General features: G+C 32.3%; 2 protein-coding genes across 2 annotated transcripts in view; one reads left to right on the forward strand and one right to left on the reverse strand.

Moving 5' to 3' along the window:
* Window positions 1-279: 279 nt before the first annotated feature.
* Window positions 280-23,108, forward strand: part of LOC148598281 (pre-mRNA-processing factor 6-like) — a 29,036-nt gene continuing 6,207 nt past the window's right edge. The window contains exons 1-20 of the mRNA XM_088560679.1: window positions 280-418; window positions 1,690-1,749; window positions 3,188-3,269; window positions 4,386-4,583; window positions 4,913-5,007; window positions 6,595-6,676; window positions 7,559-7,684; window positions 8,373-8,467; window positions 8,997-9,061; window positions 9,419-9,546; window positions 10,132-10,258; window positions 12,721-12,839; window positions 13,537-13,699; window positions 14,069-14,177; window positions 15,275-15,344; window positions 15,728-15,849; window positions 16,777-16,870; window positions 17,167-17,331; window positions 17,972-18,073; window positions 18,936-19,010. Of these exons, the coding sequence (XP_088416805.1) occupies window positions 330-418; window positions 1,690-1,749; window positions 3,188-3,269; window positions 4,386-4,583; window positions 4,913-5,007; window positions 6,595-6,676; window positions 7,559-7,684; window positions 8,373-8,467; window positions 8,997-9,061; window positions 9,419-9,546; window positions 10,132-10,258; window positions 12,721-12,839; window positions 13,537-13,699; window positions 14,069-14,177; window positions 15,275-15,344; window positions 15,728-15,849; window positions 16,777-16,870; window positions 17,167-17,331; window positions 17,972-18,073; window positions 18,936-19,010 (2,166 nt within the window). The 5' untranslated portion in view covers window positions 280-329. The remainder of the gene's footprint in view (window positions 419-1,689; window positions 1,750-3,187; window positions 3,270-4,385; window positions 4,584-4,912; window positions 5,008-6,594; window positions 6,677-7,558; window positions 7,685-8,372; window positions 8,468-8,996; window positions 9,062-9,418; window positions 9,547-10,131; window positions 10,259-12,720; window positions 12,840-13,536; window positions 13,700-14,068; window positions 14,178-15,274; window positions 15,345-15,727; window positions 15,850-16,776; window positions 16,871-17,166; window positions 17,332-17,971; window positions 18,074-18,935; window positions 19,011-23,108) is intronic.
* LOC148598282 (uncharacterized) lies at window positions 21,208-23,055 on the reverse strand. Its single transcript, XM_088560683.1, has one exon. The coding sequence runs from the start codon at window positions 22,856-22,858 to the stop codon at window positions 21,320-21,322; it is 1,539 nt and encodes a 512-aa protein (XP_088416809.1). The 5' UTR covers window positions 22,859-23,055; the 3' UTR covers window positions 21,208-21,319.

The raw sequence follows: 23,108 nt of genomic DNA on the forward strand, positions 1-23,108 counted from the left end.
CAAAGAGGAAAAATATATAAGAGTTCCCAACACATCTGTTAACATGTAAAAAGTTTTATGATATTACTCGGGTGATTGGCTATTTTAGTCTAGTTCTACTAAATAAATGTTCCTGGCCATAATAAAAGACATTCGATAACAAACCTCAACAACAACATATCAATTATAAATTTGATATAAAAAAAACAAAACAAAACAAACAATAAAAAAAAACAAAAACAAAAAAACAAAAAAAAAACTTACTGATAATTCATTGAAGGTCGGGATCAACTGTCTTAATTTAATACTACCCAACCGGAAGTAGAAAGGGAAACGACCAAAACACGAAGATGTCTGTTCAGTCGTTTGTCAGCAAAAGAAAGAAACATTTCATTGGCTTGCCAGCTCCTCTCGGATATGTACCTGGCTTAGGAAGAGGGTATTTTCTCTTTCAATTGATGATTAAATTTGAAACACGATTATTATTGCTTGATTGCAGAATAGCAGTTGTTGAATACAAGTATACATTTTTTTGTACCTGTGCCTGTGGTTGAAGATCTTGCTTCTTTGTAATTACAGGCGTAGGCTTCCACAGTAAAACTGTAAATACAATTATAAGTAATGATTGGTTGTTGTATCATAGTAGTAAAGCTTTGATTTACATTTGTATGAGGATTTTAAATTCCCAATTTTTAAAGTGTGTGATCAATAGACAATACTCAAAAAGTACATGTAAGGAGACTACATTTTTGTATATTGTTCAGGCACTAACCCCTTTGGGATTTGGCACTGGAGATATTTTTCTTGTTTTGTTTTGTCTGTGGTTCTTAAAAAAAAATCTCCAGCGCCAAATCCCAAAAGGGATTAAAGATTACTGACCTTGCAAGTTAACATTACATTGTTCTTCAGATGTGTCTAAGGGAGGATGGCATAAATCAATAAATCTTTTGTGTGTGTGTGACTTCTTTTTTCAATCGAAAGAGAAAGTCACAGTTTACCCCCAGCTTTTTATATGTAGGTTCCCATTGGGTTTATTATCTTTCCGAATCCAACAGGAGGGGTACTTGTAAAAAAGAGTAACCAAAGCCCTGGGAGGAAGCTCTGGGGTCATTCAAAGCAAATGTGAATTATACAAAAGCTAACCATGTATACATGGAATCACAAGGATGGGCTTGTTAATAAGTTGAGTTTGGTTAATACATACTTGTAGTATACATGTACATTTTAGTGACAACATCTGTCTTTAATAATGTATATAAAATGTTAGATTATTTAAAAAAAAGAAGAAGAACCACAAGGTATACCCTTTAAGGCAATACAGAACAGGTTCAGGACAACATTAATTGCTGTGTTTTGGCCTCTTATCTTTAAAAAAGTAAATGTATGTAGAAAAAAAAACTTTTATGTTCATTGAAAAAAGTAGAAATGTTAAGCTGCAACACAGATACTGCATTTAGATACATTTTTTACTTGTTGTGGGGGCTAATTACATGTTGTAACTCATGGCAAAGTCACTCCAATACATGTCTCACATGTTAATTTGAAAGTGATATTTGTGAAAATAGGGGATTTACCCAAGTATTAAACACAGTATTTGTAAATGCATGACTTGATTTAATCAAGCATGTTGTAGATTGGAACATATATTTTTATATTGAACAGCAGATGTCCAATATTTAACCATGTATTGTTATTTAATTATATTTTCAGAGCCACTGGTTTTACCACACGATCTGATATTGGTCCTGCCAGAGATGCTGATGATATAAGGTAATACATAGAAACTTTATGAAGCAATCAGGAAAACATCACAATGCCTCATTTATTGTAGTTTAACTTTAAGACACCAAAAGATGAATATTTTTTTTAAGTACCAAACATTTTAACATTCCGACACTGCCTATGGTAGAAGTGATAAAATGTGCCAAAAAAGCCACCATACAAACAGATATTTAGAAACCATACATTCATCACCCACTTAAAGAGGTAGACCTAGGGTAAGGGACACAACTCTAATATACATGTATCATCGAGGTCTCATTAACCACTTCCGGAATATTGTTTACATTTGTGAGTAATTTGCACCCATGCTGTCAGTTAGCAGAAAAGGAAAAATGTTGATTTTCAGTATTTTTTATTCAAGTAAATTTTGTGAAGAATTTCTTCAGTCATTGTACCATTAGAATAATGATTTTGGAAGCCTCATTTTCCAAGCTTTGCAATGGTATGCAACTTTAAGATATCATTTGTCCTTGGAATTCACAGTTAAACATTGAAAATTATTTATTTAATATGTAAAGTAATGGAAATGTTAGAAGTAGTTAGTGAGACCTTGAAACGTTTGTATTCAGCATTTTACACCAATCTCATGTAAGCATCAAAGTAACTTGGACTGATTTTATTCTGTTTCAAATGAAAGCTTGAGAGGCTTTGGTGTAATTGAATATGATCAAACATTTCACTGATTTTAAGAGATATTTCTTTTACCCTAGGTCTACATTCTATATTGAACCATATCAAGAGTGACAACTCTTGCATAGTTCCCATTTCATACATAAACTAGATAATTCTTATTTCAAAAATGCAAACTAAGACTGGTTATTTGAATACATTTTTGTACATATAAAACAAATCTAAAATTATGCTACCACTTTTGTTAAGTTAACAGTTAATTTACTCAAGTTTAATCATTAAATTACCACAAGTTGCAAAGTTTTCTATGAAATGTGTAGAGAAAATAGAATGACAACAACAAAAAACTGATATGGTGTTTTTGGGCGTTGAATTATATTTGTGTCAACTGTCAACACTTAAACCAAAGACAGTTTTTAGCCACTTTGAAATACATGTATTTTGATAAAAAAATATTATGTACGGTCCTGTAAAAATCATGATCCATCACCTACTTGTATTGAATGTTTATTTTTTAAATCTTATTTAAAAAAACATGTTGATTTATAATTTATATAAATATCTCCAAAAAGATGCTGAAGCTTCAGTAATTGGACAATTCAGATACATTAAATCCATGGCCTACATGTGAAAATAGAAAACAAAGTTGATTGACATGTAGCGAACTGAAAATGATTGTGAAAATATCCTTTGATTAGAATTCAAAATATGATGAAAATTATTTACTCATTAAGGATATAGGTGTTCATGTAGTTGGGAAATATAAATTCGTGCATATCTACTTTTTTGTTTTCAGTGATGATAGACATGCACATGCCAAGAAGCAGAAAACTGATGAAGAAGAAGAAGAGGATCTCAATGATGCTAATTTTGATGAGGTAAACTTTTAACATTCAACAAATATTTGTCAAAGTTAGTGAAAAAAAATGAGTTAAAAAATCAACTCTCTTTGATGTAGCGTTCAATTTTTTTAAGTTATTCATTTATTTGAAATGTTGGTGTATACCAGTGCTGAATTCACATTTAAAATAATAAATTAGAGAAATAAGGAAATGCACATGAAACCATGTCCAGTGTTCTCCTCATTATTTTTGAATAGCACAGTACTTACTGCCATAGCACAGCCATTTGGCCTTCATCCAAAATTATAGCACAGTGCCCATAGTGCATTCTAGGTAAAATTAATTACTGATAGCACAGTGCTAAGAAATCATAAAACTATAATGGCCTGGGGAGAACACTGATTGTCTCAACCAAAAAAATCTTACCAAAAATGCTACATTGATTTTGGGCGTTGGTGATTAAGGTTTCAAAGTAGCCAAGGTAATTAAAACTCCCTAATGAAGCTAAAAAGTTTTTTATAGATCATTTGTATAAATGTTTAATGGTGCAATACCTGAAATATCATTTAAGATAAGAAAGATTACAGATTTTAGACTTACTCTCTGTGGCTCTTGATTGCCTTTATTGTAGTGAAATTTTATTTAACAAACTCATAGGTGGTGCTAAAACAAATTTGGAAAACCAATAATGATGAAATATAGGCTCAACATTCAGAAATATTAAGGATAAAAAAAAATTCTCTAATTCCTCGGCTCATCTCTCATGTGCTGAGTTATCAAAACTCCTGAATTTTACAAAATTAATTTCCTGGTGAATTAGACAGACTATAGAAGAATAAATTTTACTCAAAAGTATTTTTCATGGTTAACTGTCATTTGTTGATTAGGCTTATGTATTTTAAGTTGTATCTACTCTTTTCATATGATACAAAAACTGGTGTTACGAAAAGCTGTAAGTGTAAAATTAGCCATAAGAATTGATGTCTTAAAAGAAAATTGCATTGTGACATAATTATTTTAATATTTCATGTTGTAAACATAGGACTTTCTCTGGAAGCCACCATTGTTCAGACGAAAGATAACTCCTGCAGATAGGGGAACTCTGTATTCTACAAAGATAATGTATATGCAATGTATTCTATATGTTTGCAGTTTTCTGGGTATGGAGGAAGTTTGTGTGGTAAAGACCCATACGATGAAGATGATAAAGAAGCAGATCAGATTTATGATGCTATTGACAAAAGAATGGATGAGAAAAGGAAGGAAAGAAGGGAACAGAAATTGAAGGAAGATTTGGAAAAGTATCGTCAGGAACGACCTAAAATCCAGCAGCAGTTTTCTGATCTTAAGGTCAGGAAAATGAGACTAATCTTTTATTGACTATTATTTATTACAAACATTTTGACCTGTGTTTTTTTTGCATATTTACATGTGTACTGCATTCTGATAAATACATGATTATTTTTCCTGTTTTCATTTTAAAAGAGCATTTGGTCTGTACCTGACTTATTAAGTTAAATCATATTCCAAAAACTTAAAATTTGTTCATGTATCAATATTTTCATTTGAAAACAACATTTGTTTTTAACCTTACAGTATATTTAATAAGTTAAATTTTATTCTAACTATTTTTTAGTGTTTTATTATTTTAACTTCTTAATTGTTTTCTTTATCAACAGAGAAATTTAGCAGAGGTGTCAGAAAATGAATGGCTTAACATACCAGAGGTGGGTGATGCTAGAAACAGGAAACAAAGGATGGCCAAACAGGATCAGTAAGCTATTAGGAGAAAAAAAAATTATAATATTAGTTTTGATAAATGTTATTTATTTTGAATAAAATATAAAATAAACACTTTGCCATGGATTTTTACTCTGCTTTAAGACACCACGGCCTGGTTTCATGAAATATTTTCCTCAAATATTAAATTTCAAGCAATCTACTTGTTAAAATTTCAGTTGAGGAAATATTGGAGAAAATCTAAAAACCCAGGCCTATACATACATGTACATGAATTTGTCTCATGTCAGCTAAAGCTTGAAAATCTTACTTTTTAGCTGAAAGATAAGAATAGAGGGGAAAATTAAGAACTAAAACATGATAAACCAAATAATTAGTTACACTGTATAACAAATCAGTACTGTAAAATGGGATGTCTTGGTGCCATAATTAGTTACACTGTATAACAAATCAGTACTGTAAACTGGGATATCTTGGTGCCATAATTAGTTACACTGTATAACAAATCAGTACTGTAAAGTGGGATGTCTTGGTGCCATAATTAGTTACACTGTATAGCCAGCACTCCACAGTTTAGTTTAGTTTCGCACTTCTGGCTAGGGATGAAAAATGACATAAATGGAAACCGGTGGTTGCTATAGTGATTAAAAATGAAGAATCTATTGTTGATAAAACATTTTCTGAAAAAAGGGGACTTTTAAAAGTATTTTGCAATGTTTTATATATTTTCAATGTTGAAGGGGCTTTTTTTCAATGACAATTTTGACTTCATTGTGAAAGTGAAAGTAAGTCAATTTTTTACCATGCTAAATTTAATAAGTGGATTACAAAGTGAAATAGCTCAAAATCTAACCAGCGATGACCATATGAGGAAGGGGTTTTTGAAGGGAAAAGTTTGAACAGTTTCAGAGATTGAAATAAAAATTTCAGATATTTTGCGGGAAATTTGATATTTTTAAACCTGATTTTATGAACTTTTTTGCAAATTTTCGCATACTTTTGCATGGTTTCTATGGTAACCCTATATGCTGTGGGTAATTTTTTTCCAGAAAATTTTTACTGCATCCTGAAGGCCATGGCTTGAGCTATTTCTAGATATATAGATTTACAGATGCTTGACAATTTTTTAAAGTGATGAATGTTACTTACAAAGCATCAGATTACAAGACCAAAATTAGGCAGTTCTACAATACTGTAGAGTGCTGGCATAACAAATCAGTACTGTAAACTGGGATATCTTGGTGCCATAATTAGTTACACTGTATAACAAATCAGTACTGTAAACTGGGATATCTTGGTGCCATAATTAGTTACACTGTATAACAAATCAGTACTGTAAAATGGGGTATCTTAGTGCCATCATTCCTGCCCAGTTTCTGCCAATCTACTTTTGTGAAGTTCTAAATTTTTTATTGTTACTCAAATTGCATTTTAATGTTATTTTGAAGAAAATACTCCTGACAGTTTAATTTTTTGGTTACATAAATATAGCGAAAATAAAACTGAAAGTTTTGTAGTTTACAGTATTCAGAATTTGAAAGAGAACACTTTATATGAAACAAAAAACAAACAAGTGGCAATATAATTAGTGGTGAACACATATTTTTTTGTTTTGCTGCAGGTTTACACCATTACCAGACAGTGTACTGGCAGGAGCTGTAGGAAGGACAGGACAGGCTACAACTATATCGGATCGAGATCAGGTAAGTGTTCATAGTTCTCATGAAAAATCCTGATAGATACCGATTTATTGGGAATGTTATAAGGTTTTCCACTTACATTACGTAAGACTAGGACTGATTTTTTTTCATGCTTTTTCCAAACCGATTTTTACCATTATGATTTTTTTTATTGTATACATGACCATCAAATAAATCATGGAAAGTCCAATTTTTTAATTGTTTTACCACGGGCTGCCAATTTATGTTGCATTGTTTTACCCTGAGCAATAGCAGCATATATGGCCAACCCGCGGAAAAGCAATGATTAAATGGAGTGTTCGTGATTTATTTTAATTCTAATATGACTAGTTTCTTCAAAAATTTGTATTAGACGCAGCCTTTGTGTTGCACTCAGTGTTGGTAATGTGTTTATCACTTTTTTTACAATGGCTGTGGTCTAAAGAGCTTTGAAGCACAATTTTTACTTTGTTTGATGAACTTGTAATACCTGGTTTTATTAGAAAAGTATCGGATATTTGGAAATGATCACAATGATATTTTTATTTTGGCCAAAGTGTGCCTGTATTGTTATTACAGTAGAAAGAACTCATTTATTCTCAATGTCATAAAGATTAAGACTACATTTAAAATAAAAATCGCAGTTTTGTGATAATACATTTAGAATAGTAAAGTATAAATATCAATAAAGGCAGAAATCTTACAATAATACCACCCACTTTCCAAGGTGTTATACCTGTACATGTTGATTATTTACTGGAAACAAAATTTAGAATATGATGAATTTAAATGTTTAAAATTGGCAACAAAGTTAGCATACTTTATTACTTATAGAACAGTTTTAAGCTCATTTTCTTCTTAAATGGTTTATAATTATAAATTTAATAAAATTTGTCTGCATTGTAGAAATATGGAGGAATCAACACACCATTTGGTGCCATTACACCCCTTGGAACTTCTACTCCAGGTGATATTGACATGAAAAAGATAGGAGAGGCCAGAAATACATTGATGGACATTAAATTAACACAGGTCAGAAATCATTTTCTTCCGCTATAAAGCAGAATTCTACTTGTTCAAATCTGGATTTTATCATACGGTTCTTTTTTTTATGTATGTTTACTTTAGATTTCAGCAATTTCTGTCTTTTTGCTATCTTTGTAAAATAATATGTGACCGATACAGAGACATGTAATGACCACTGGTTGAATTGTTAAACCAGTGATTTTAAAGTAGTTCTTGATGTAATTTGATCAGTAATCATGATAAATGCAATATAAAATTTACCAAATTATTAACGGATCTAACATAATATTGGACATTGCCTGCAGTCTGGCTGATTTTTGGAATCACTGTAAAACTGAAATGTAGAGAAAGTACCCAATTAGACAAAACCACCAATTGAAAATGTCTGAAAAATGGTCTAGTGGTCTTTTTACAGCGTTCTAGTAGAGAGGCGAGGGATCTGGGATTTCGCTCTTGACTGATTCATACCAAAGACTTTGAAATTGACAGGCACTACCTTTCTGTTATGCACACTGCATGTAAGAGATTAAGTAGCAACTGGCATGCTATTAGCTGGTAGATTAAGTGCTAAATTCTGTAAGAATCAGGCAGAATTGGAAAATTATGAATCATGATAAGAAATAAGACAGGAATTTGACTATGTTGACACATAGTTAATGGTCTGTTGAAGAGTTGGTATTATTTTATTTTGTAGGTATCTGATTCAGTAAGTGGACAAACTGTTGTAGATCCAAAAGGTTACCTTACAGATTTACAATCTATGTTACCCTCACATGGTGGGGATATTAAGTGAGTATTATTAATCACATTGGTAAAATGTTCACAAACTTAGAAACCAATTAAGTTAATTTGGCTTACTTTATTGGAAATGAAAGATTTAAATTCTTTTAGTAGAGTATTTTTCATGAGCTGTGTGTCAGATATCGACACTTTTAAGGATGGTCTTCAAAAATTATGGTTAGTTTAAGTCAATACGAAAAACTTTAAGAAAATGATCATTTTCACATGAAATGTTACTTAATTTTTTCTGGATCTTTATATAGTAACTGGTCATTTGTATTTCAGGAAAAAGGGAACAGGTCTGATAGTATATTTAATAGTAGATGCAGGTCTTATATATGTTTTTATGGATTATGAAGATGTGCATTTTCTTCAAATTAAAAAACCATATTTAAAAAATATGTATATGTTTCAATAAAAAGCTTGTAATATATTCAATAGACATTTCTGCTAATTTGGTAACTACATTTTGTACTGACATGTACATGTAGTTCTATTGGCAACATGTACATGTAGTAAAATAATGTTTTTTTTATAGTGACGTAAAGAAAGCCAGATTATTACTGAAGTCTGTTAGAGAAACTAACCCTAAGCATCCTCCTGGTAAGTGTACTACTGTTTAGTACTCCAGCTAAGAATCTGCAAAATATGATTCATGGTTGGAAAGCCTACATATTTTCATTTTTGATATTTTGTTTGAAATACCATAGTAAACAGAAATTAACATTTGGTTTTTCATATAACCTGCGCCCTAAGGAGATAAGAATTATATAGAATGCGCTGTGGATTTCAAAATTAAGGGAGATAACTCTGTAAATGACACTCAAATACGATAGAATTTATATTTTCAATGTTGATTATCTCCTTAATATAACCCCTGCCCTTCAAAACTACAGTTAATTTATTAAATAATTTGTACCTTTGGTTGACATATTCCTGCATAACATCTTTGGGTTTCAGCCTGGATTGCTTCTGCTAGATTAGAGGAGGTAACAGGAAAACTACAGACTGCCAGAAACCTTATCATGAAAGGTTGTGAGGAATGCCCAAAGAGTGAAGATGTATGGCTAGAGGCTGCTAGACTCATGGTAGGTACTTTATGACTAAGAATTCTAATCTTAAAATTTGAATGGTTACAAAAAATGGCACTAAAGTTGGAACAGTTAAGAATTTCATTCTATGGGTATACTAATCTGCCCTTTCATCATTCCATCATTCCTTCATTCTGTAAGTAATTCTCAGCTTTTGTAAATCACAGGCTGTTGATATTTTATACAAAGCTTCATACTCTTAATTGTAGATTGCGTTTTTCGTACTCATATGACATCTACTTCCTGTTAGCTGAAAAAATTTAATTTTTCTTATACAGTGGTAATATACAAAGTTTTCGTCACATTTTTCTCGGCTACTTTTAATCACAGATTGCAGATATAATGTTCTTAGCTTCATATAGGATGTTGCATTGTGGGATATGTTTTCATACTCATATGACATCTACTTCCTGTTTGCCGAAAAGACTTGAATTTTCCTTATATCGTGATGGAAAGCAAGGGTATTACTTGTGAGCGGTCACTCACAGACTTCTTGTTGTTCTCTGAAATATAACAGAATGAATGCTGTGGTACTTCTCAGTATTATTGGCAATAACTTTAAAATATGTGTTTATTCTACAGCCTGGTGACCAGGCAAAGGCTGTTATTGCCCAGGCAGCCAGGCAACTTCCTTCATCTGTCAGGATCTGGATCAAGGCAGCTGATCTGGAAACAGAACTCAAGGCAAAGAAACGTGTGTTCAGGAAAGGTAGGTCACAGGTTATCTTCTCACTTAGAAATAACTGATAGGCAGCATAAAAGTAATTACTGATGTGCTCTTATTGTTTTCATGATTACTATCCAAAAGATATGAGTGATGATTGACTTGTATCAGATGGTTGTTGGTGGTAATATTGTGGTGGGATTTATTTTTTTTTGTTGAATTAAGGTAAAATTTATGAGTTTTCTCCAAACAATGAATATATTTAGATTAATAAAATATTTTTTATACATCAGGTTTTGTGGTCCTGTTAAATTTATTTTTTATTCCTCTGCATTCATTCATGTATCATATAATGCATAAAATGTAGTTTCCATGGAAACTTTTGTATGAAAAGTATTAAGTTTTAGAATATTTACAATGATTTAATTACCATGCATAAACATTGTTTTTCTTCATAGTGTCAACTACAAGGACAAAACATTATTATAATCCCCCCTTAAACTGACACATTTAATGGGGTATATAGTGAAAAGGGTGTCTATCCGTACATCCTTCATTCCATTACACAGAGGGTACCAATCTCTTATCCATTCTCCTCCTACACCATTGAATAGAATTTAATGGAACTTTCACAGATTTTTTATTACATATTCCCATTGTGAACCACCTTTGTAGCTCACCTGGCCGAAGGTCATCGTCATGGACAAATTTTTAAAAATCTTCTCCTCTGAAACTACTGGACTTGACAGGTTTTAAACTTGGCGTGATTTTTCCTTAGGGTGTTCTGCACAAAATGGCTGTTGGGTTTTTTGATCCATAGAAAAACATGGTGGCTGTTACTAAAAATAGAACATAGGGATCAGATTGCAATTTTTTGCAAATAACTCAAAAACCGTTGCCTTCAGCAAATTTATGGCACGGTTAATATTGTTCAGCATCATGAGATAGACCTGCGCCAAAATTTTCAAAACGATTGGTCAACTGATGTAGAAGTTACGGCCCTTGAAACAGTTTTTTTTGCATTTTTCGCATGTGCAACTTAGAAAATCTTCTTCTCAAAATCCATTGCACAGAATTCAATGAAAGTTGGCATTTATGTTCCTTAGGGTATCCCACACAAAATGGTTGTTGGGATTGTCATTTCATGAAAAAACATGGCCGCCATTACTAAAAATAGAACATAGGGGTCAGATGGCAGTTTTTTGCAAATTACTCAAAAACCGTTGCCTTTAACAAATTTATGGCACGGGTAATAATGTTCAGCATCACGAGACAGACGTATGCTGAAATTTTCAAAACCATTCATTGACTAATGTAGGAGTTCCGACCCCTGAAACAGTTTTTTTGTTTTTTTTTTTTCACATGTACAACTTGGAAAATCCTCTTCTCTAAAACCATTTAAGATTATTGAATGAAAATAAGCATAATAGTTCTTTAGTGTATTGTGCTCAAAATGACTGTTGTGATTTTTAATCCGTGAATAGATATGGCTGCCTATACTAAAAATGGAACTTAGGGATCATAAGACAGGTTTTTGAAAAAAATTCAAAAATTGTTGCCTTTAGCAAAATTCTGGCTCAGGTCATGATATGCTATGAAAAGCATTTCCTGCATTTGACAATTTGCCAGCACTCCACAGTTTAGTTTAGTTTCGCACTTTTGGCTAGGGATGAAAAATGACATAAATGGAAACCGGTGGTTGCTATAGTGATTAAAAATGAAGAATCTATTGTTGATAAAACATTTTCTGAAAAAAGGGGACTTTTAAAAGTATTTTGCAATGTTTTATATATTTTCAATGTTGAAGGGGCTTTTTTTCAATGACAATTTGACTTCATTGTGAAAGTGAAAGTAAGTCAATTTTTTACCATGCTAAATTTAATAAGTGGATTACAAAATGAAATAGCTCAAAATCTAACCGGCGATGCCCATATGAGGAAGGGGTTTTTGAAGGGAAAAGTTTGAACAGTTTCAGAGATTGAAATAAACATTTCAGATATTTTGCGGGAAATTTGATATTTTTAAACCTGATTTTATGAACTTTTTTGCAAATTTTCACATATTTTTGCATGGTTTCTATGGTAACCCTATATGCTGTGGGTAATTTTTTTCCAGAAAATTTTTACTGCATCCTGAAGGCCTTGGCTTGAGCTATTTCTAGATATATAGATTTACAGATGCTTGACAATTTTTTAAAGTGATAAATGTTACAAAGCATCAGATTACAAGACCAAAATTAGGCAGTTCTACAATACTGTGGACTGCTGGCTTTAATTGATTTTAACTTAGCCTGTCTCATTCCTCAAGTTTTTCAAATATGCAAATGGTTAACCAGATGAGCGATTCAGGCTCTCTTGAGCCTCTAGTTAAAATTTTCATCCAAATATATTTGGAGGTCAAAAGGTGCATATTATCAAGTAGGGAATGGGGGGTATCAAGTTAGTGAGCATTGCTCAGGGTTTAATTTACTAGTTTTATTTAATGTTTCACTTTATTTGTTTTTATAGCACTGGAGCATATACCGAACTCTGTCAGGCTGTGGAAACAAGCCGTAGAACTGGAGAATGAAGAGGATGCTAGAATTATGTTGAGTAGAGCTGTAGAATGTTGTCCCACCAGTGTTGAGGTAATTTTAGTCCCCTGCCAACAAAGTTGTGGGCATAAATGTAAACTGTCTGTCTGTCTGTCTGTCTGTTAGATTTTTGGTGCAGGTTTTGCATTTAAGATCGTATTTCATTATCATAAAACTTTAAATATGTTAACATCATTTTATTTATAAACTTGAAAATTTATTAATTATTAGTTATTATTAGTTATCAGTATGTATTTATATGAGATAAAAGTGTGAAATAAGTTATAAGCATCTCCAATAAGACATTTCTGAGTACAGTTATAAAGTAACTGGTGCTTTAGCATGAGGAAAATGCAATCTGATTAAATTGTAATATCGGTGATTCTTTCTTACTATTGAGTCCAACTTTGAAATATATGTAAATGTTTTATCTTTATCTTTGACAGTGATAGGAATAGGAGGTTCATTTGTTAAGATGTTGAAATTAAATAATTTAAGTTGATATTCAGCAAAATTAACTTTCACTTAATATGAAATCTATAATAAGAATGGGAAAGCAATGATTTACTTGATAGGCTATGTCTTAATGCAAATCTGCCAGTTGCATCTGTGAGTTAAAAATCCAACCCTGACTGTCAAACTAGTACAAAGCAGGGTTGGTCAAACATTCTCATCCTGAAATACATGATATATCTGCTGTTTAGTGTTAAACCTGAATCAATCATATAATGTAAAATTATCTTACTTCCAGTTATGGTTAGCCTTATCTAGATTAGAGACCTATGATAATGCCAGAAAGGTACTGAATAAAGCCAGAGAGAATATTCCTACAGACAGACAGATCTGGATCACTGCTGCCAAGCTCGAGGAGGCCAACGGCAATAATCATATGGTAGAGAAAATCATTGACAGAGGTATAAATTCTATGAAACATTGATTTTCTTTACTTTTTACTTTGTTCATTTTATTTGACAGAGTTCAACATTTATTTTTTGTATAACCATAATAACAAGCCTTCTTGTAGGGTTTTTCTCACCATACAGGATATTTTCAGATTTAAATTGGAAATCCAATTTTTCATATCAAGATTTTACCATTATCTTTTCTATTTTCACTGTACATTTACTTCCTATTTCATCAAATTTTCAATTTTCCTATTGGCTTAGTAAAACCATGTCTGTCTCCCCTTATTGTTTAACTTAACAAAGTGTAAGGTTTGTTTGGTGTTGTAATTTTTATGTCCTTCCTTTTCAAGTTACACATGTATTGCTTCCCATTTTTAGCTCTGAATTCTTTGAGAGCAAATATGGTGGAAATAAACAGAGAATTCTGGATAAAAGATGCAGAAGACTGTGAAAAAAGTGGCAGCATTATCACTTGTCAAGCTATAATGTAAGTCTTCTAGAACTGATAACTACAGGATATAACAGTTTGTGAACTTTTTAATATTGAGCAAGATAATGAAATTCTACTTGCCCACATTGAAAACTAGGATGTTCTTGAATTAAATGTGTGTTGAAGAAATACATATCCATTGGTTGCCTTTTGGGCAAGTATAAATTTACTTGTCAAAATGGTATTTTTACTTGGCATTAGGATAACCTTTAGTAGACCGAATTCATCTTTTTTATAAACCCTGATTAATTTTTTTTGTCCTCCTACCAATGGGTTTTGTCCAGAAAAAAAACCTCATGAAATGAAAACTTCATTGTATGATCATTTTGGCCTTATTATTGTAAAGTTCTAACCAAGCATATCCATTGGTTTTGTCAAAGTCAAAAAAATTGTGATACTAAAAATAAAATAACTATGGTCTTGCTATTTATATTATTATGTATATTTCTCGTCCAGCCTACATATTGGTTTTGTCAGCTAACTTCGTAAAAGTAAAAATATGATAACTATGGCTTTGCAATTTATATTTCTAGCCAAGCCTACCCATGGGTTTGTTAAATATTTTTGTAAAATTAAAATCATGATAAATATGGCCTTGCTAATTACATTTTTATGTGTATTTTTAGTTGAGCCTATTGATGGGTTTTGTCAAAAAGTTTCGTAAATCTAAATATATAATTACAAAGGCCTATATATAGTTCCAGTCAAGCCTATCCATAGGGTTTGTCAAAAAATTTTGTATAACTTAAAATATGATAACTATGGCCTTACCATTTATCATTCCAACCAAGCCTACCCATTAGTTTTGTAAAAATATTCGCAAAACTGAAAGTATGTTAACAATGGCCTTGCTATTTTCAGTTTTATTTATTTTCCAGTCAAGTCTACCTTTGGGTTTTGTCCAAAATTTTGTAAAACTTAAATTACAATAACTTTGGCCTTGCTATTTGAAATTCCAGCCGAGCCTACCCATGGGTTTTGTCCAAAATTTTATAAAACTAAAAAAAACAATAACTTTGGCCATACCATTTATATTTTCAGTCATTGTAAAACTAAGAATACAATAACTTTGGCCTTGCCATTTATATTTCCAGCCGTGCTGTGATTGGTGTAGGTATAGAGGAAGAAGATAGAAAACACACATGGTTAGAAGATGCCGAATCTGTAAGTTAAGTACAAGTCATTTTAAGAATCTGGTAAAGTTTGTCAACTTTTAATCATGCATGTTAATCACCCCTTCAAAATGGGAACTGAAATAACAAACACATAAAATTCACTCAGTGTAATACATCAAATTCTTTTCATGGAATACATCAACATACAACATATAGACAAAAGAGATATCCGATTTATTATATTAAATCTTTATGGAGATCTAGAGTAATACCACAAAACTGGCTAGAAGAAATAAAGATCCATCAAAAGAAAAATTATTTATGCACATGTATTTTTAAAAAATCTTCACCTATGAAAAGTTTTGTACAAAAGATCATAATATTGTTTCAGTTGTAAACTCAAAAAGTTTAAAATTTCCTTTTTTTTTCCAGTGTGCATCCCATACTGCTGTAGAATGTGCGAGAGCTATATATGCCTTTGCCTTAGCTGAGTTTCCTAGCAAGAAGAGTATTTGGTTAAGGGCTGCCTACTTTGAAAAGAATCATGGATCAAGGTAAGGCTGACATTGACTTATTATTTTTGATTATTTGAGCAGTCTTTGCATTACATGTAACAGTATATTTACAAGTTACATAGGATCACTGATTGTATATAACTTTTTTGTTGTGATGTCACAAACATTGCATTGTTTACAAATATCAGGATATTGCCAAGTTGTGATGTCACAAACATCACATTGTTTACAAATGTCAGGATATTGCCAAATGCTACAGTAGGATTAAAATTGATTTACCACTTTGGTGGTCTATTGGTACAGGTAGCTTGCCTGCCTCCAATGTGGGAGTTTTTGGCTTTGATCCCTGGCAAAGTCTTGTCAAAGATTAAACTTGGTTATTGGTACAGGTAGCTTGCCTGCCTCCAATGTGGGAGTTTTTGGCTTTGATCCCTGGCAAAGTCTTGTCAAAGATTAAACTTGGTTATTGGTACAGGTAGCTTGCCTGCCTCCAATGCGGGAGTTTTTGGATTTGATCCCTGGCAATGTCTTGTCAAAGATTAAACTTGGTTATTGGTACAGGTAGCTTGCCTGCCTCCAATGCGGGCGTTTTTGGATTTGATCCCTGGCAAAGTCTTGTCAAAGATTAAACTTGGTTATTGGTACTGGTAGCTTGCCTGCCTCCAATGTGGGAGTTTTTGGATTTGATCCCTGGCAAAGTCTTGTCAAAGATTAAACTTGGTAATCATTGCTTCTCAATCAAGCACACAGCATTTTTGAGGTAAAGTGGTGATTGGTTTGCCTGGAATCAGAACTATGTGACTGAGTGGGGTAACGTGACATTCCTACCTGTGGGATGTTGCCTCAGGGAGCTAGCATGTATAAGATATTAATTTACAATCAATTAGTCAATCATATTGATCAAAAACATCACATCATTTTGATTTACAATACTTTATGTACATCTGTTATGTGTTGATGTTGTAGAGAATCTCTTGAAGCACTGTTACAGAGAGCAGTTGCCCATTGTCCTAAAGCTGAAGTATTGTGGCTGATGGGAGCTAAGTCCAAATGGATGGCTGTAAGTATGTCAGAGATAAAATCTGTCCTACATATATGATCAAGGAATTTTTTACCTATGATTCTAAACCCATTTCAATTAATTTAAAAAATGAAGTCACTTTAGTGAAGAGAATGTTTTCAAACATGTTCTCAGAATTACTAAATAGCTTCATATATACTGTAAAAAATAAAATATTTCTATTGGTTTTAGGACACCCTCTTTTTATTTGAATGAGTACTCTCATCATCAATTCATTGTTAGTATTTTAGTATTAAGCAACTAAAATAGTGTAAAATCTTATGTTTGACTTTCAGGGAGATGTACCAGCAGCTAGAAGTATTTTAGCCTTAGCTTTCCAGGCCAACCCTAACAGTGAAGAGATTTGGTTGGCTGCTGTCAAGTTAGAGTCAGAGAATAATGAGTATGAGAGAGCTAGAAGGTTGTTACAGAAGGCTAGAGCAAGTGCTCCTACTGCTAGGGTAAGTTTGAAATTGTATGTAATAGTTTGAAGTGCCAGTTAAGTGTAACTTTTTGTAAGAATCAGGCAAAATGGGAAAAATCCCATCTATCTGACAATATAATTGCATTCAATGATGATTTCTCTATTTGAAAAGACCACTATTTGATCCCTGCTTTTGTTCAGAAATTTTTTAATAGATTGTTAGAAAAACGTGGTTTTTGACCGAGTTATCTGCTCTTGAAATGAAAATTTTCATGGCATTCCAATGAAATTAAAACTCAATATACCAAAGTTATATGGAAAATCTTTTTTTCCTTTACTCTGATGGTACAAATAGTCCAATTAGACTTTCTAATGGTGGGTTTTTCATGTTTCAGTGGTTTGCATGAAAGTGCAACTCCTAATTTTGATTAAATTTTATAGGAAAATTCAACATTATATTTACATTAACTTGATTAATGCATGAAGGAATATAGTTACTGTTAAAAGACTTCAAAGGGAAATAATTAAACATAAAGATTTTACATGTAACTTCTAACTCATTTTGAAGTGGTGGGCTTGCAATATTTGTATTTTTCCCCCTTGCTGGTTACAAAGTAAAAATTCCTCGTTTAGACAGATTTTACTGCAATAGCATTATATTCAATCTTGATTTTCAGGTGATGATGAAGTCTGTGAAGTTAGAATGGTGTCTTGGAGAAATACAGAATTCTAAAACATTACTGGCAGAGGCAACAAAGCATTATTCTGATTTTGCAAAGGTAAATACTGTTAAAAGAGATATTTAGGCCAAATTTAAATAAGTTGTTGGTTCTCAATCTCTCTATAATTACTTTCGAAGGTGCCTCATTACCCATTTTATTGTCATATTAATGAAATAAAAAACCACTTTCCTTGTCATTTCAAAGAAGCTAAGAACAATAAATAGCATCCACCCTTCCTCATTGCTTTTCACGAGAAAATGGCCTGAGAACCCAGACAGCTTAAGAAGGTAGACCTAGGGAAATGGACATAACTCCTGAAATCAGTGATATGTTTGTATTCTATTCAATTTCACCAAAGCCTATCAAGCTTTCATTTGAAACAGAATAATATCAATCCAAGTTACTTTGATGCTTACATGAGATTGATGTAAAATGCTGGATACAAATGTTCCAGTCATTTGTCAAAGTTGTGTTCCTTACCCAAAGGAACACAACCTTAATAATTCAGATTAGATACACTATGTCTGAAGATCACACAGGTTATCAGTTGTACTAAAGTATGACACATTGTTTTATCTCTACAAAAAGCTATTTAAAACTGTATAGCCAAGTTAGATTTGTATTAAAATTGGTATCAGTTCAAATCAATTTGCCAATACTGTAAACCAATTTACCAGGTTGTTCATCAGATACTTTTCCATTTAGTATATAAATCCAACTTTGCTGCTGTTATTTTTTGTGTATAAAATTCTCTCAAAGATGTGTTATGTTATAAAGTTGTTAGTCAAAGTGATTCATTTTCATACTATTTTTTTTTCCTTGTGCAAAAATTAGGGGAAAATAATTGTGTTTACAGTAAATTCAAGGAACTATTACCCATTCTATTTATTATTAATTATTGATCACCAATATTTTGTAGTTATGGATGATGAAAGGACAAATAGAAGAGCAACAAGGTGATAAAGAGGCTGCTAGGGAGGCCTACAGTCAGGGGGTAAGTACTGAAAAAGGGGGCAAAATATAAATTTCTTTGACTGTGTTTTTATCCCGCACCACAATATGGCTTTGTTGTATACTTGTAATTAATAACCCACTCAATAAGTGGATGATATATTAGGATCACCTTGTCTTTCAGTCTGTCTAAATTCTTTAATTGTCTTGGCTCCCATTAGATGGATTGTTTTCAAAAATTGGTTTTAGACTTTTTATTAATGGGCATGTGTGGTAGGCAATTTTGGGTACTGTTCAATATCAACATCCTTTTTTATAAGACTTTGCATTTTTCACTTTATGGAATGATTGAGAAACTTTTAATCGCAAAGATCGCACCCTGAATGGATGGACCAACTTCATGTTCTGTCTGTCTTTCTTGCAGTTTATTTTTCTGTCATTTTTCCATTGTCTAACAGGTGGTTGCTAGACCTTTTTTTTTGAATACTTGCAGATACTAAGTGTTGTTTTATAAATGTTTAGAAACTAAGAGAGTATTAAACAGATTTTTATGGAACTTTATAAGAATATTAGTCATATGTAGATGTACATGAAGGAATATAGTAATTGTTAGAAAATAGTTGTTTGATCTCATTTAAAGAGAGATAATCAAAAGTAAGGGTTTAGTATGATTAAAATCATTGTCTTCACCAGGATTAATTTCTGAAATTGTATTAAAAAAATGTTGAATTCCTGGTAGAACTAAGACTTGAAAACGTGATTGAACGAAGAAATGAGAACAAATATTATAAACAAACACTGCCTCTCCGAATACTATCATTGTGGGCAGGTATACTGGAGTGTTATTGTCCTCTACTTTGTTTTAAAATATGTCTAGTTTGGCAAGTCATATCAAGTTGTAAACTGAAGGACTTAACTACCAGTCCTTATAAAATGCAAGCACTGCCTATGGTAGATGTGATTCAAGGTGCAGAAAAACCTACCAAACATGAAATGGTTTTTCAGTCTACATACTCTGTGTTTACTTTTGTATTCTGATCTGTGTTTTTGAGTAAAACATACGTTCATCTCCCACTAAAGTCAACCTAATCAAGCCAAATCAAAAATGATTACTCTTGCAAAGTGTCAATTTCATACACAATCTATATAATGTTTATCTTGAAAGTGCAACTACGGAATGAAAAAAATTAGACTGGTTTTAGCGTCTGTAACTGTTTCTGAGTTAGAAATGAAAGTGAATTTGGTGGGTTCTTGGCATGTATGAATCATCTCCTGACTGATTTTTATAAATTAACTATAAAGAGGAAAACATCAAAGATAAGCATGGAGATTGATACTCATCCATAACTTATATTTATGGTTTGGGACATGTATTTGAAAAATGGCATCAACTACAAAGTTGGCTGGCTTAGATCAACCAATGTGTCAAATTGATTTAAAATCTTGTCATATTAGGTCCTTTATAAACATTATATGTTCATTTTGAAAATGATAACTTGATGTACCGGTATTGGTAGCAGGTCATTTGCATGGAGTGCTAATTTTGGCATATTTTACAAAGAGTAGTCAAAGGAACCAAGATTCCAGTGGAAATCATAAGAATGTAATCCTGGGACAAAGACCAGACTGGGAAAACAGACACACAAAACTAAGAATATAAAATAACCAAAACAATACATACAAAGCAACAAAAATAAATGAGCAACTCGGACTCTACTAAAATCTGGGAGCATGGACTACGTGCACTGGTAAGATTAACATCTTCTACTTTTCTGGAAACACCCTCCAAGTTGCTCATAAAAAGTCAAGTCTAGAGTAGATGAAGAACTAAATGAACTCTACTTAGCATCTGCCAAAATTTGAATTGGCATTATATTTTCTTTTGCCACAAAATTGCAAAATTTTACATCCATAATAGTAACTCACCATACATTACTGTAGTCCCTATAATTTTTATACCTCGCCACTACGTGTTTATTATTATGTGATTCCCTTGGAAAAATTTTGCTCTTGCATTTCCATTTTTCACTCTTAACCATCCCCCTTTGTTTACCGTTACATGTTTCCGGATGATAACATGAGAACAGATGAAGGAGTTGCTTTGAAACCGTTTCAAGTTATTTAGTAATATAAAACTAATGTTAAGTGGATTTTTCAGCTCAATCAGAAAAAAAAAATTTTCTTTCTTTATCTGATATTTGTCATTCGGGTTGTGTTGTTTCTTTGACAATCTTCACCATTTCTACTCTTTTTAAATTCTACTTTTATTTATAATGTATAAACAATGTTGTTGTGTATCAATATAATGTCTCATTTAGATGACAATTATAACAGCTTTAACTAAAATCACATTTATTCATCTAGTTCTAGAATATGCATCTGGGCATTGGCTTTGCCCTTTGAAGCATCACAGCCCACCCATAAATGTCCCTTACCATCAATGTCTAGAGAATAAGGGAAAATAACTTTCTGGTCACTTATTTTCACACAACTGAGAAGAGTTCCTTTCCTTGACAATATATGGATTGCATGGTTTAGACAGTCGGCAATGACAATATTGTCTTTAGCAGTTGTGACAACATCTCTGGGGTCAAAGGGCTGTCTATCAAAGAATCCTTGCAAAGGTTTATCAGAATTCATGTTTTTGTTTCCAGCGTACGTCCATTTTGGATCTCCATTTTGAGAAAGTGTTACTATTTTGCCACCATTTTCTTTTATTCCATCAATGATGATAATGTCCTTGTTGTTGTTTGTTGTGATTCTGTATGGGAATATGAAATCCCCATCACCGATAGATTGTTTTTGTTTTCCATCCATCCCGTAGACCATGATTTTACGGCAAATATCGTCCTTCACTTGATACAATTCTTCTTGAGTTTCAACATATTCTGTAACTCCTAATAGAATACGGTTATCTTTAGTCACATGAATGGCACGTGGGACCAGTCCACGGACTTTGAACAGGGAATTGATTTTGCCTGCTTTCGTTAGCATCTTAACTTCATTAGTGTCTCGCATTGACAAAAATATGTCCTTATTTTGAGAAATTGCCATATCAAAGATGTTGGCTGAGATATCATGAATGGTTTTCAGATTGTATTTAGTTTCTTCAATATTGATTTGCTTTAAATTTTTTGTTGAGAAGTTTGTGACCCAAACCGAGTTTTCCGTCTGAACTAATAAACGGTAAATATAAGGCATACTCGAAGTGTATGTTTGTAAGACTCTTATCATATCATCCCCGCCCTCTCCTTCCCCTTGGATGACGCCAAATAATTTTGCAATATTTTTCTGATTTGCACCCCCTGCAATGAAGCTAGCTTCATATGGACATTGTTCAATAGATGGCTTTTTGAACTCCTGCAAATCTGTTGCTGCTTGAAAGATTGCGGTGCCATCATTTGATTTTATTGATTTTTCAATTGTATCTTGTTTTCCTTTCAGTTCCTTAGTTGTTTTGTCAATATTATTTTTCCGTGTGGTTAGTTCATCTTTCATTCTTTTCTTCTCTGTTTCAGCTCTTTCACGGAGACTCTGTGCATACTTTGAAACCATGTCTTTAATTTCTTTTTCAGTTTGGTCTATTTTCTTTAAAGTCTCACCATGTCTAGAATCCAAAGACTTCAACAAAGATTCTGTCTCAGCACCTTCGTTTTGACAATGTTTTAGTGATTTGATTATCTCCCCTTGCACTCTAGTGAGCACATCCAACTTTTCATTACAAGCTTTCTCAAATGACTGGAGTATATGGTTTTTATGAGGTCCAGAAATGCACTCTGTACAAACTGTTTGATTACATGTTGTACAAAACTTACTTGCTTCAGATTTTGAATGAGTTCCACATTTTAGATTATCTGTCTTAATTGATGAGCTTCCTTTAATTGCTGCCATAATTTTTCCCACAGTTCAAAATTCCACAAAATTAAAATCCTGTTACACCAACACAGTTTTTGTATTCAGTATTCTGTTCTAAAATTTTTTGTCTAATTATTCCTGTAAGATTGCATGAAAATAATCCAGTTAGTCCATTAAATGCATGCTTCTTGCTCCACTTAACATGAATTCAGTCTTTTGAATACTATGGATACAATATAAACATAGGTGTTCTATTTTTAGATCGGATTGAGTTTTAAATAGACAT

The sequence above is a fragment of the Perna viridis genome, chromosome 14 (genome assembly GCF_037379345.1).
Source record: "Perna viridis isolate PV_CMFRI_1.1 ecotype Kerala chromosome 14, ASM3737934v1, whole genome shotgun sequence".
NCBI classification, from domain to species: Eukaryota; Metazoa; Mollusca; class Bivalvia; order Mytilida; family Mytilidae; genus Perna; species Perna viridis.

Bases quoted from the DNA above. Each gene is read 5' to 3' on its own strand.
- LOC148598282 (XM_088560683.1), bottom strand. From the start codon at position 22,858: ATGGCAGCAATTAAAGGAAGCTCATCAATTAAGACAGATAATCTAAAA.